The 14702-nt window shown below is 46.8% G+C and overlaps 1 protein-coding gene across 3 annotated transcripts in view; it reads right to left on the bottom strand.

The window, feature by feature from the left end:
• Nucleotides 1-525: 525 nt before the first annotated feature.
• The window catches only part of luzp1 (leucine zipper protein 1), a 143754-nt gene continuing 129577 nt past the window's right edge, over nt 526-14702 (bottom strand). For all 3 annotated transcript variants that reach the window (XM_080211511.1, XM_080211513.1, XM_080211512.1), the window contains exons 3-4: nt 6001-6222; nt 526-756 (exon numbers count right to left, since the gene is read on the bottom strand). In XM_080211511.1, the coding sequence (XP_080067637.1) occupies nt 718-756; nt 6001-6222 (261 nt within the window). In that variant the 3' untranslated portion in view covers nt 526-717. The remainder of the gene's footprint in view (nt 757-6000; nt 6223-14702) is intronic.

Here is a 14702-nt window from a genome sequence, read left to right as displayed (position 1 = left end):
TAACTTGAACACTCAGAGACAAATGACACTTCCTTCCACAATGTAGATGCAGCAGACTGGCACTCTCGCATATTCTGGTGTACCGAACCTCCCCACCCCACCCCTGCGTTTCTCTTTCTAAAAATCTCTTGTTATAAACATTTGTCTAAAAGAAGACTTTTCACCAAGTACAAAGAACAATTATATACACACTGGTCACTTGTGCAACACTCCAAATTACACTGGGCGGTTAATACTTACTGAGGCTCTTATCAATTCAGATACGCATTTGTGTCCCAACTTTCACCGCAGGAAGCCACCGCTGGGTGACTGAATTGGTCTTCAACTATTGCCCCTGCTTCTGGATCTGGTGAATGTTCGTCTTCTCCCGAAAGAAGGGGTACAGCTTTGCCGCACCCGGTCTCAATGACATTTTGCACGTTCCCTCCTCTGTTCAGTCCGCACAGTGACAGCGGGAAGACAGCTCTCTCCTTTCCCCCATTGAATTCATTGCAGTTTCTTCACCTCCCCCCACCAACCCCCCAAACCAACCCCCATCTACTGCAAACAGCTGGTAGAACTACGTCCAAACATAATCATTTCTAGAAAAATATAGGTGTAATATGATTGCTTTAGTTCAGAGAGTGTACAGGATGAAGATGGTCTCTATATTGCAGAAGCTTGTACAGTGCTTTATTAACATTAAGAACTGTAGTGTGGCTTTGAAGATTGGAAGCTTCACCGTCTTGAGGTCATCCTTATTTGTGACAGAATACCCTGGAAGATCAAAGGAAGCCGATGTTAGACATGCAAGGTGTAATATTTTGTTTAACGTTACATAGAATCCCTACAGTGCAGAAGGAGGCTATTTGGCCCATTGAGTCCGCACCGACAACAATCCCACCCAGGCTCCATACAACCCCACATGTTTATCCCGCTAATACCTCTAAGCTATGCATCCCAGGACACTAAGGGGCAATTTAGCATGGCCAACGCACCTAACCCGCACACCTTTGGTCTGTAGGAGAAAACCGGAGCACCCAGAGAAACTCCACGCGGAGGAGAGAACATACAGATTCCACACATTCAGTGATCCAAGTCGTGAATTGAACCCAGGTCCCTGGAGCTGTGAGGCGGCAGTGCTAACCCACTGTGCCACCCATTTCCAAATACTTGGACTATCTTCTGAGGTTTATTCAGCTCCTTTTCGACCCTAGTAAGTGAACAAATAAATGAGTGCCCCTGACTTCTAAATTCAAAAACAAGATTTCTGCCCATCAGGTGTGAAGACATCTCCCTTACAGGGTCAGAGTCCATCACACAAACCAGCCTCCCAACCATTGACTCTGTCTATACTTCCTGCTGCCTCAGAAAAGCAACCAGCATAATTAAGGACCCCGTGCACCCCGGACATTCTCTTTTCCTCCTTCCTCCATCGAGAAAAAGATCAAAGTCTGAGGTCACATACCAACCGACTCAAGAACAGCTTCTTCCGTGCTGCTGTCAGACTTTTGAATGGACCTATCACATATTAAGTTGATCTTTCTCTACACCCTAGAAATAACTGTAACACTACACTCTCTCCTTTCCTTCTCTATGAACGGTATGCTTTGTCTGCATAGTGCGCAAGAAACAATATTTTTCACTGTCTGCTATTACATGTAACAATTATAAATCAAATCAGATCAAATCAACAGTGCTCAATTCATTTGGATAATGGACTATCATTGGTACATAGCGAGAGGCAGGGCAATTTCTTTGATCAATTACAGGGTTAATTATACTTTGTGAAAAGCTGATACTCGGACTGGACGGGGGCACTCAAGCCTGGGGGGCTTGGCTTCCCTTGCCTGAGAATATGAAAACTAGAATTCTATCATCTGCTGTGTAACATTTGATTAGTCGAATGTCTTGGTGTGAAGATAGTGACAAAAGTAGAACTGCAAAGAAGGCAGCTTTTGGTGCTGGCTTGGAATGACATTCCATTCTGCCACTCGCCTTTATATAAACCTAGCAGGGCCACCTGAGGCTGGCATTCTTATAATTGAAACTCGCTGAGTAGGTAATGAAGTCGATTGACACTAATGCCAGCTGTGGTGTTGAGATACCCACACTAAGATCAGACCTCAATCATCCAATTCTATCAATCCAGTCAGGACTAAAACCAAGGCTCCATTTTTAAACTTTATTCTTTCACAGGTCTGGGGGGGGTCACATATTTATCACCCATCTCTATAGCAGGGTATTGTGAAGCATCTGTAAGAATCAAGGCAGGTGGCACAGTGGTTAGCACTGCTGTCTCACAGCGCCAGGGACCCGGGTTCGATTCCCAGCTTGGGTCACTGTCTGTGCAAAGTCTGCACATTCTCCCCATGTCTGTGTGGGTTTCCTCTGGGTTTCCTCCCACAGTCTGAAAGACATGCCGGTTGGGTGCATTGACCTGAACGGGCGCCGGAGTGTGACAACTCGGAGAATTTCACAGTAACTTCATTGCAGTGTTAATGTAAACCTCACTCATGACTAATAAACAAACTTTAAACTTTAAAAAGACGTGCTGGTTAGATACATTGGTCGTGCTAAATTCTCACTCAGCGTACCCGAACAAGCGCCAGAGTGTGGCGACTAGGGGATTCTCACAGTAACTTCATTGCAGTGTTAACTGAAGCCAATTTGAGACAAATAAATAAAGCTCACCGTCCCACCCAGTTTTGTATCATCTGCAAATTTGGAGATAATACATTCAGTTCCCTCTTCCAAATCATTAATATATAATGTGGGCAGTTGGGAGTCCTCTCACAGATCCCTGAGGAACCCCATTAGTCACCGCCTGCCAATCAGAAAAAGTTTTGTTTAACTCTCCAGTTGATTCAAGGAAAACTTTGGTGGTTAATGGGTCAAAGCACTGTGTACGGCTGCAGGGAAAAGACAAGGAAACAGCACAGGGTGCACTGCTCTTTCGGAGAGCTGGCATGGGCATGACGGGCAGAATGGCCTCATTCCTGTGAACTCGCATCTAAGCTTGATAAAATACTTTTAAGCCGTGGTTTAAGGAAGGGATGTGACCAATTACACCTCACTCTTGTAGGTGAGGCTGTCTCTAACATTGTGTAACACTCATTCTGCTTATAGAATGCGTGTGTATTGCCAGTTACAGCCAGAGGGCTGGATCCTGACAGCTTTACATGCAGAACTATAAGGTGTTATATGACCAGCACATTCCAATACAATGCTCTGTGCGATTAGGTGGAAAATAATTGGCTGAAGTTTGTGTTGTGAGGCAGTAATGTGATCAAGGCATTTGAATGATATTTGGAGGCATTCTTTAAAACCTCAAATGTCTTTCGGCCCCAAGCTTGTTTATATTATTCATATCGCACACAGATTTTCATCGACTTACTCTCAAACCCTGTCAGTTGAGTCTTACTCTTGCGAGTTTGCTTCCTCTGTTCTTGTTTTTTAAACATGGGACACTGTTGAGAGTGTAGGGTGAAGCTTTCCAATTATTAAGTACTGGTTCTGGTGGGGAAACCGGCCAAAAGCTCTCTGCCTCAACAGCGACTTTCCTCAGCAGATAACACAGCACTGAGAGTAACACAATACCACAGGAGTCTGTGATGCCGTGACGCTGGTGGGGTGGTACCTGCTCGAGCCAGCAACACGCGTCCCACGGAGATCAGAAAGGGAGACCCAGCCCAAAAAAAAAACCCTCTCCCCAACCACTGATACAGGGAATGCCCCTCTCCTCCCCTACACAAGCACTGGGGAAAACCCCAAAAGCACTGGGGAAAGCCTCCCATATACTAGGGAGCTCTTACACACAGGGGCAGCACAGTGGTTAGCACTGCTGCCCCACAGCGTGAGGGACCCAGGTTCAATTCCCAGCTTGGGTCACTGTCTGTGCGCAGTTTGCACATTCTCCCCATGTCTGTGCGGGTTTCCTCCGGATGCTCCGGTTTCCTCCCTCAGTCCAAAGATGTGTGGGTTCGGTTGAGTGGCCGTGCTAAATAAACCCTGGTGTCAGGGGGACCAGCAGGGTAAATACATGGGGCCACGGGGATGGGGCTGGATGGGATTGTGGTCGGTGCAGACGTGATGGGCCGAATGGCCTCCTTCTGCACTGTAGGGATTCTATGATGACACAAGTGCAGTAGGGAACTAACCCCTCCCTGGAAAAGCACTCCGGGGGTGGGGGGGTTCATGTGCCCTTCCTCATGCATTAGGGAGCTCCCCCGCACACACACAAGCACCGGGGAACCCTGCCCAAAAGCACTGAGGGGGTGGGTTCATACACCCCAACCCCCCCCCCATGCACTAAGGAGCGCCCCCCACACACACCAGGGAAATGCCTCCCTCCCCCCACATGCACTGAGGTAACCCCTACATTGAAAAAGGGAACACCACTGCCCCCAAACAAGCACCATGGAAACACCCTCCCCAACACATAAGGTGAACCCCTCCCCGCTGCCCCCCCCCTCCCCGAGTGGAGCTCCCCAGAGGGGCCCCCTTGACATTGTCCCTGGCATGGCCATTTCAGGGGGCAGTGCCAGGGGGGCTGGGCATATCCCCCTACCTCTCGCTGGGGGCGATACTAACCTGTGCACCCCCCGGCGAGTTCCCTTCAACTTTTTTAAATACCTGTTGGACACCGTGCCAATTCTAATTGTGGGGGGGAGCAAATGGCGGGGGTGCCAGCTAGCCGTGTCAAAATGAGGGTAGGAATCTCATTACATTCCCAGCGAGAGACGGGGTGAATCGGAAAACAAGATCTCGCCGGGGAGAAACTCATTTTCCGATTCTCGACAGATTTTGTGCCCACCTCACCATTAGTGCCCACCGCAAACACGGGCACAAAGCCACCCCCATGGCTGTTTTTCCCAGTGTGACCTTGGACCACAGAGATGGATAGAGTTCCCAATCCAGCGGGATTGCCCAGGGATCTCCAGGCATTGGACTCATCCGCTGCTGTGGCTCAGTCGGTAACAGTCTGAGTTTCCAGGTTCACGTACCACTCCGGGACTTCAGCACAAGGATCAAGGCTGATGCTCCAGTGCAGTATTGAGGGAGTGCCGCACTGTTGCAGATGCTGTGCTTTGGATCAGACATTAGACCAGCCCCTGCCTCCCCCCCCACCACACAGCAAGCTCCCACAAACAGCAATGATCAGACCATCTTTTTTTGTGACTTTGATTGAGGGATGAATATTGGCCAAGACACCAATGGTTAGTCCCTTGCATGTTGGGGTGGATGTAAAAGGTCCAATGGCGCTAGTGTGAAGAAGGCAGGGGAGTACCGAGAGGAGGGGAGCCTTGGTGTCCTGGCCAACATTCATCCCTCCATCAACATCGTAATATGCTTCCACTTATTTCTGAGATATTAGACACACTTACGGGAGCTTGCTGTGCACATTTTGGATGCCATGTTTCTTGCACATCAACAACCATGGCTTCAAAAAAGTTTAAAGTTTATTTATTAGTGTCATAATAGGCTTACACCGCAATGAAGTTACTTCCACTTATTTCTTAGATAACTTGCATTATGGTGGAACCTATGGGTGCCAAATATCAAGAAGTGGTTACATACGGCCCTTGGGGCAAAGGGGATCAAAGATATGGGAGGAAGGCGGGATCAAGCTATTGAGTTGGATGATCAGCCATGATCATAATCAATGGTGGAACAGGCTCGAAGGGCTGAATGGCCTCCTCCTATGTGTAGTTTTTATGTTTCTATACTGTCGGTGCAGGCTCGATGGGCCAAATGGCCTCCTTTTGCACTGTAGGTGTTTTATGTTTCCGTATGGGGATTGCTAGACTGAAAGGTTAAAGGGCCAACTGAAGAAGATTCTCTAAAGTGAATCAGGACGTTTCCTGCCTCATATTTTATGTTAAATTGTCAGGGCATTGCCTCAAAGACTCTGTCTGTATTTTGAACGGAAATCAAAGGTCTTTATTCTGATAGCCAGTTGACTGTGCGCAACTCCTCCTAACACTCCAAACAATTCATCATCCACGTAAGTGTACATACTATAGGGGCCTTGTCCTCAGTCCTGGTGCCAGTCTGATGGGTGGGGCTGCCTGCAGGATTCCTCCGCAGTTCAAGTTTCACCGATTGCCTCTTGCCCACAGCGTCGCCCCTTGGCACCCGCTCAGTGGCGATATCTGACAGGATCTGCTTTGCTATTTCTTTCCGCTTTGACAGCAAGCTGGAGTTGAGTGCCGAGTGCGTGTCTGAGCCATCCTGCCCTGTCTGGACAAAGAGAGGGAGTTAGCAAGAAATATGTGAGCGCAGCCCACAGGCTTAGCCACTCACCGAGCCGTGTGTCGCCATATGATCCGAAACCACTGCTTTTGTCTTTGCTTTTAAATATACTGGATGGCAGAAGATCCAGAAAGTTGAATTGTTTAGCAGAGCTTATTTAAATGCCAAACTTAAATACTCTTGAATGCACCAGTATAGAAATATGAAAGCACAACATTCTTAACAGTAAATATGTCACACTGTGGAATGTAAAAAGGTCTTTGTACACACCATAGGTACAGATCTCCTTTCCAACTTGGCATTGTATTAGCAACAATACAGGATTCAACCTGCATTTCATTAAAATTCTAATCTTCAAAGTTAATATTCTCCATTCCCTGGTTTTGAAATTTTTAGCAAGGTACCAGTCGATATCCCAGTCGTTGTCGACAGTAAAATAAAGTAGTTTATTTATTAGTCACAAGTAAGGCTTACATTAACACTGCAATGAAATTACTGTGGTTCGCCTGGTGCTATTTGGGTCAATGCACCTAAACAGCACGTCTATCAGAATGTGGGAGGAAACCGGAGCACCCGGAGGAAACCTGCGCTGACACAGGGAGAACATGCAAACTCCGCACAGACAGTGACCCAAGCTGGGAATCGAACCCGGGTCCCTGGAGCTGTGAGGCAGCCGGGCTAACCACTGTGTCACCCGTAGAAGTGGGGGTTGGGGGGGTGTTGCTGAGACTGAATGGTGCCTTCAGACGAAGCAAAGGTCCAAAGCAGTTCTATTGGCCCAGGTTTATGCATTGCACTCCAGTCTCCAGTTTGCTGTTGGATATTTTGCCCCCATTTTTGTATTTATGTTCTGGGTTCCTGGCGAGGGTTTCAGCTTTCGCCATTGGGTGGCTGGTGGACGGGAGAGTCTAGATCTCTATCTGAATTCTTCCTTGAGAGGTCAGGCCCATTAGAATGGCTGGGCTTCCTTTACATCCTGTTCTCAAACAATCTCAAACAATGACGAGACAGAATACAGGAAAGAGATAGAGAATCTGGTGAGACGGTGTGACGACAATAATCTCTCCTCTCAACATCAACAAAAGGAGATGGTCATTGACTTCAGGAACTGTAATGGAGGACATGTCTCTGTTTACATCAACGGGGATGAAACAAAAATGATTGAGAGCTTCAAATTTCTAGGTGTCCAGATCTCCAACAACCGGTCTTGGTCCCTTAATGTGACATGATAGTTAAGAAAGCCCACCAACGCCTCTACTTTCTCAGGAGGCATAAAGAAATTCATCATGTCCACCATGGCTCACGGATGCACCATTGAAAGCATCCTTTCTGGTTGTGTCACAGTTAGGTATGGATCCTGCTGTGCCCAAAACCACAAGAAATGACAAAGAGTTGTGAGATTAGCCCAGTCATCACACAAACCAGCCTCCCATCAATTGACACCACCTACATTTCCCGCTGCCTCAGAAAAGCAGCCAGCATAATCAAGGACCCCATGCACTCTGGACATTCTCTCTTCCATCAGGAAAAAGATACAAAAGTCTGAGGTCACGCATCAACCGACTCAAGAATAGCTTCTTCCCTCCTGCCATCAGACCTTTGAATGGACCTACCTCACATTCAGTTGATCTTTCTCTACACCCTAGCTACGAGTGTAACACTACATTCTGCACTCTCTCCTTTCCTTCTCCCCAAAGTACTCTATGAATGATATGCTTTGCCTGTGTAGCGTGCAAGAAACAATCCATTTCACTGTATGTTAATAAATGTGCCAATAATAAATCAAATCAATAAGTTGTGGAGGGAGTATCCTGCACATTTCTAGTGCCGGTGGTTGGCTCACATTTGAGGTGAGTTTCCAGCTGGCTTACAGTGCATTTACCGCTCAAAAGGGGAACGAGGAGGACTTGTAGTTCCAGGGCTTGAGTTGTCTTTTAGTAAGTATTGGTTTTCAAGAAATGCCAGGAGCCAGATGTAAGAATGGGTCATGTCTATACACACCCGGGTCTTTTTACTCATTTCAGAGATGCAGGGAGCATTTGTTGCCTAATTGAAAAGGAGATGGTGAACTGCCTGCTGGAACTGCTACAGTCCACATGATGCAGGCACACCTACAGTGCTGTTAGGGATAGAGTTCCCAGGGTTTTGACCCAGTGACAGTGAAGCAACTGCTGAATTTCCAAGTCTGGATGATGAATGGCTTGGAGGGAATACGGTATCCCCACGCGTCTGCCACTCTTGTCCTCTATGTGGTAGAGGTCATGGGTTTGGAAGATGCATTTCAAAGAAGCCTTAGCGAGTTGCTGCTGTGGTGAGTCCGTGGAGGAGGGAGTCTTTGTTCGAGATAGGGAAAGGGGTGCTGAGTCCCCTGTTACCCATTGCCACAGGAAATAATTTAACTTTAACCCCGAGTAACTTGTGGACATCTGGCACCATTCCTCTGCCCCACGGGGATGTGACAAGATGAGAAAGAGTTAGATTCATTTAATAACTTTGTGCAGGGATTACTGGGAGCCCCAGATGCCTTTTAACATTTAAAAGTACAGTAAAGTTTATTTATTAGTGTCGCAAATAGACTTGTAGTAACACAGTCATGAAGTCACTGTGAAAATCTCCAAGTAGCCACACTCCAGTGCCTGTTCGGGTACACTGAGGGAGAATTTAGCACAGTCAATGCACCGCCTGTCTTTCGGACAGTGGAAGAAAATCGGAGCACCTGAAGGAAACCCACGCAGACACGGGGAGAACATGCAGACTCCGCCCAGCCAATGTCCCAAGCCAGGAATCAAACCCGGGTCCCTGGCGCTGTGAGGCAGCAGTGCTAACCCACTGTGCCTCCCCTTTAGGCTTGTGAATAGTTTTCAGGGCTCAAGCAGAGAGTGTTCTCTCTTTTTTAGTTTTGATTTCAAACGTGCTCCCCTTACGTTTCGTCCTTGCACGTGGTCTGAAGACCGTAAGTCGCCGACAATATTGTTGTACTTGTTAACCTTGCTATATATAAAATAGAGTGTGTGTGTGTGTGTGAGTGTGAGTGAGTGAGTGAGGGGTGAGGGAGGGGTGGTCGATGAAGGAGGAAGCAGAGCAGAAACCGTGAAACAGAGAAAATATTCCCCGAGACCAAACTAGCAGCTAACCGTGAGGTGCTGGTTTATGTAATGGTTAGGCTGTATGGAATATTTGATGTATTCTGTAGTATCCTGTTACATATTTTGTCTTCACCTATGTGAGGGAGAGCCAAGTGAGGAGGGATGGTATGCACTGCTGCCGAGACATGTTAATGACTTCCAAGAATTTGTCCTACTGAGAATTTCTTTTTAGATTTCTCCTTATTACATCTTCTATAGGCACTGATCCAGCAAGAGGTACGGTTCCAGGGCTGCCAATGCCTCTCTGCTATCTTGGCCATCTCTGAAGCTGGAGCATCTGCCATGATTCGGGAGGGGGGCAGCACTCTTGCTTCTCAGTCATAGAGTCATAGAGGATTACAGCATGGAAACAAGGCCCTTCGGCCCAACTTATCCATGCTGCCCTTCTTTTTAAATCCCTAAGCTAATCCCAATTGTCTGCATTTATCCCTCTATACCCATTGTACCTATGTGATTAACTAAATGCTTTTTAAAAGATAAAATTGTACCCACCTCTACTACTACATCTGGCAGCTTGTTCTAGACACTCAGCACGCTGTGTGTGAAATAATTGCCCCTCTGGACACTTTTGTATCTGTCCCCTCTCACCTTAAACCTATGCCCTCTACTTTTAGACTCCCCTAGCTTTGGGAAAAGATATTGACTATCTAGCTGATCTATGCCCCTCATTATTTTATTGACCTCTGTAAGGTCACCTCTCGGCTTCCTATGTTCCAGAAAAAATGTCCCAGCCTATCTAGCCTCGCCTTATAACTCAATCCATCAAGTCCCGGTAGCATCCTAATAAATCTTTTCTGCACTCTTTCTAGTGTAATAATATCCTTTCTATAATAGGGTGACCAGAATTGCGCACAGTATTCCAAGTATGACCTTACCAATGTCTTGTACAACTTCAACAAGACATTGGTCAAGAGGTTGTGGGTTCAAACCCCACCCCAGAGCCTTTAGTTTGTGTTAAGTACTGTTTTGAGGGAGTGTTGCACTGAAGGAGATATATCTTTCTGGAGGAGACATTAAACTGAGGTCCTGCCTGCCCTCTCAAGCAGACATGACAGATTCCATGGCACTATTTCGAAAAAGACAGAAGATTTAATCCTCTTGGTCTGGTTGATTTAAATCAGTACCACAGAAATAGATTCTTCTGCAGGTCGACTTGGTGGCACAGAGGTTACTACTGCTGCCTCACAGTATCAGGGACCTGGGTTCGATTCCCCGCCTCAGGTCACTGTCATTATGGAGTTTGCACATTCTCCCCATGTCTGCATGGGTTTCCTTCGGGTGCTCCGGTTTCCTCCCACACTCTAAAGATGTGTGGGTTAGATGGATTGGCCAAGCCAAATTGCCCCTTAGCGTCAGGGGGATTAGCAGAGTAAATATGTGGGGTTACGGGGAAAGGGTCTGTGGGAGTGTGGTTGGTGCAGACATGATGGGCCGAATGGTCTTCTTTGGCACTGAAGGGATTTTATGATCATTGTGCTGTTGCTTGTGGGATCTTGCTGTGCATAAATTGACTGCTGTGTCTCCTATTTTACCAAAGTGGCTGCACGTCAAACGTATCTAACAAGCTTTGGGGCAGCAGGAGGCTGTGAAAGGCGCTACACAAATGCAAACCTTTTCTTCATGTTGCAATTCGGATTCCAGCACTGGTACATCTCCAAGACTAATCCTGATTGGTTAAGCAATGTGGAAATGAGTTAATTAAGTAAACACTGGCCAATCAGGAGTGAGGCACCAAAAGGAAAAATAAGAGTTTGAAACATGAACAGAAAGTGCTGGAAAATCTCAGCAGGTCTGACAGCATCTGTGGAGACAGAATAGAGCCAATGTTTCACTCTTAGTCACTGTGACTCAAAACATTGGCTCTACTCTCTCTCCACAGATGCTGTCAGACCTGCTGAGATTTTCCAGCATTTTCTGTTTTGGTTTTAGATTCCAGCATCTGCAGTATTTTGCTTTTATCTTATGGAGAGAGAATTTCCTTGATATATTGACAGATTTATTATTGTCACATATATATTGGGATACAGTGAAAAGTATTGTTTCTGGCATGCTATACAGACAAAACATACCATTCACAGAGAAGGAAAGGAGAGGGTATAGAATTAGTGTTACAGTCATAGCTAGGGTGTAGAGAAAGATCAACTTAATGCAGGGTAGGTCCATTCAAAAGTCTGATGGCAGCAGGGGAGAAGCTGTTCTTGGGTCGGTTGGTACGTGATCTCAGACTTTTGTATTTTTTGCCTGACGGAAGAAGGTGGAAGAGAGAATATCAGGGGTGTGTGGGGCCCTTGATTATGCTGGCTGCTTTGCCGAGGCAGCGGGAAGTGTAGACAGAGTCAATGGATGGGAGGCTGGTTTGCGAGATGGACATAGGGGAGAAGGAGGAAAGGATGCAGAATATAGAGTTGCAGTTTCTGGACAAATGATGCACTCCCCTGTAATTCTGCAAACTGCAGTGTATTTTATCTGACAGAATATAACACCAATCATTAGCCTAGTTTTTAGTTTATTCTTAAGATTTTGGTTTAATTGTTTTAATTGTTTAAAAGTGGAGCATTCGAGAAAGACAGCTGCCCTCACTAACCTTGGGGAAATCACTAGGGTCCTCTTCCTGAACTTTACTGGAAGCCCTTTTAAGTTTATTTATTAGTGTCATGAGCAGGCTTACATTAACACTGCAATGAAGTTATTGTGAAAATCCCCTAGTCCCCACACTCCAGTGCCTGTTAGGGTACGCTGAGGGAGAACTTAGCACGGCCAATGTACCTAACCAGTATGTCTTTCAGACTGTGGGAGGAAACCGGAGCACCCAGAGGAACCCACAGAGACACAGGGAGAACGCGCAGACTCCGCACAGACAGTGACCCAAGCTGGGAATCGAACCCGGGTTCTTGGCGCTGTGTGGCAGCAGTGCTAACCACCGTGCCACCACAGAAGGAATACAATGAGACTGCGATCTGCAGAGTTGGTCGTCACTGATATTTTGAATAAGCAATCTGCCTTCTGGAAGACCAATGACCCCAAATGTGTGAGACCCCAACCTCTACATCCAGCAAGGTCAGCCATGCAGAGCATGCTGGGTAATGTGAGCGGCATTACCCCAAGTTATTGCCCACACACACAGGGGGGACACTTCACAAAAATTTATAACATGAACTGTTGAAAAGGAAATTTGGCATGTCCCCTCTGACTCTCAGCAACCTTTACAGATACACCACAGAAAGCATTCTATCCGATTGTATCACAGCTTGGTATGGGCTCCTGCTCTGCCCAAGACAGCAAGAAACTACAAAAGGTCATGAATGTAGCCCAATCCATCGTGCAAACCAGCCTCCCATCCATTGACTCTGCCTACCCTTCCTGCTGCCTCGGCAAAGCAGCCAGCATAATCAAGGTTCCCACACATCCCGGACATTCTCTCTTCCACCTTCTTCCGTTGGGGAAAAAGATACAGAAGTCTGAGGTTACGGACCAACCGACTCAAGAACAGCTTCTTCCCTGCTGCCATCAGACTTTTGAATGGATCTCCTTGCGCTAAGTTGATCTTTCCCTACATCCTAGCTATGACTGTAACACTACATTCTGCACTCTCTGGTTACCTTCTCTATGAACAGTATGCTTTCTCTGTACAGCGCGCAAGAAACAATACTTTTCACTGTATGTAAATGCATGTGACAAAAATAAATCAAATCAAATCAAACGTGTTCCTTTATTGGAATCAACTGCACTGCAAATTATTTTCTAAACCGTGTTCCCTAAGCAGACCTTTGGTTCTGAGCTGACGTTACTGGGTCTCAATGGTTTTTCTCCGTGTCCATCAGCTTAACTCAGTGGTGTGACCCCTGCATGATTAACTTGACCCAGGACAAATAGACTGAGCAAAGATGGATTGGAGAAGACAGCTTCAGCCGTCCCCCGGGAGAATCAGGGGTCTGTGCCTGTGAACACAGAGGATAGGCTGCCAAGAACTCTTTTTAAACTGAACCAATGTTTAGGAGCTGAGAGACAGATCAGACCCAAAATATATCTTCTCCTGTAACAGGCTGCCTTTTTGAACAGAGTCATTATTTTAATCAGGCTGAAGCTTTTCTGGAAATTCACAAAGAAAATTGGCTCTTGTGGTATGGAGCAAACATTTTGAGCGGCACGGTGGCACAGTGGTTAGCACTGCCGCCTCACAACGCCAGGGATCAGGGTTCGATTCCCGGCTTGGGTCACCATCTGTGTAGAGTTTGCATGTTCTCCCCGTGTCTGCGTGGGTTTCCTCCGGCTGCCCCAGTTCCCTCCCACTGTCCAAAGATATGCAGGTTAGGTGGATTGGCCATGCTAAATTGCCCCTTAGTTTCAGGGGGACTAGCTAGGGTAAATGCATGGCATTGTGGGAATAGGGTCTGGGTGGGATTGTGGTCAGTGCAGACTGGATGGGCCAAATGGCCTCCTTCTGCACTGTAGGATCTTATGATTTTGACAGCTGCTGAAGATTCGCTTTCAAAGCGGGCTGGTGGCAACTGTTTTAATTGGGACAGTTTTGCACTCTGTAAAACACGGTCACTGAGGACTAATGGTGGTGTGGGAAGAAAGGGTTTCGATTCATGAGGCACTGGCACCAGGACTGAGGGGAAGTGTGAACTAGATCATTGGCAGGAACTACACTAAAACCGGGCTGGCATTAGTGCCCTGTCTGATAACGAGGACTGTGGGTGGGGTTTTAAACTAACTGGGATATGTAGAGGTGAGGGGGGGAGGGGGATGTGAATAAGGGGGGTGTATTGGTTGAGGAAGAGCTAAAGTTTCAAAGTTTATTTGTCAGCGTCACAACTAGGACTATATTAACACTTGTGGTAAGTTACTGTGAAAATCCCCTAGTCACCACACTCCTGCGCCTGTTCAGGTACACCGAGGGAGAATTTTGGCATATCCGATGCACCCTAACCAGCACGTCTTTCAGACTAAGAGAGGAAACCGGAGCACCCGGGGGAAACCCACGCAGACATGGGGAGAATGTGCAACTCCACACAGGCAATGACCAAAGCCAGTAATCAAACCCGGGTCTCTGGCGCTGTGAGGCAGCACAGGTGGGAGGGGTTAGGTGGAGAGTTCAGGTGAAGGAAGAAGGGAGATTTAGAATCCAAAATTTAGGATTCCAGAGAGAAAGGTTGAGGGATCAGGACAATGTAGTAACATGGGTAAAGACAAGCAGAGTGGCACAGCAAGGGTGGAGAGTTTACTAAACACATGAATGAATAACATAATTGAAGGAATAGAATAAAGTAAAGCTTTATCTGAATGCATGAAGCGTCTGCAACAAGATATTAGATTAGT

The sequence above is a fragment of the Carcharhinus amblyrhynchos genome, chromosome 24 (genome assembly GCF_965287045.1).
Source record: "Carcharhinus amblyrhynchos chromosome 24, sCarAmb.v2.hapA, whole genome shotgun sequence".
NCBI lineage: Eukaryota > Metazoa > Chordata > Chondrichthyes > Carcharhiniformes > Carcharhinidae > Carcharhinus > Carcharhinus amblyrhynchos.
The sequence above is the reverse complement of the archived record's forward strand: the minus strand, read 5'-3'. Positions and strand labels throughout refer to the sequence as shown.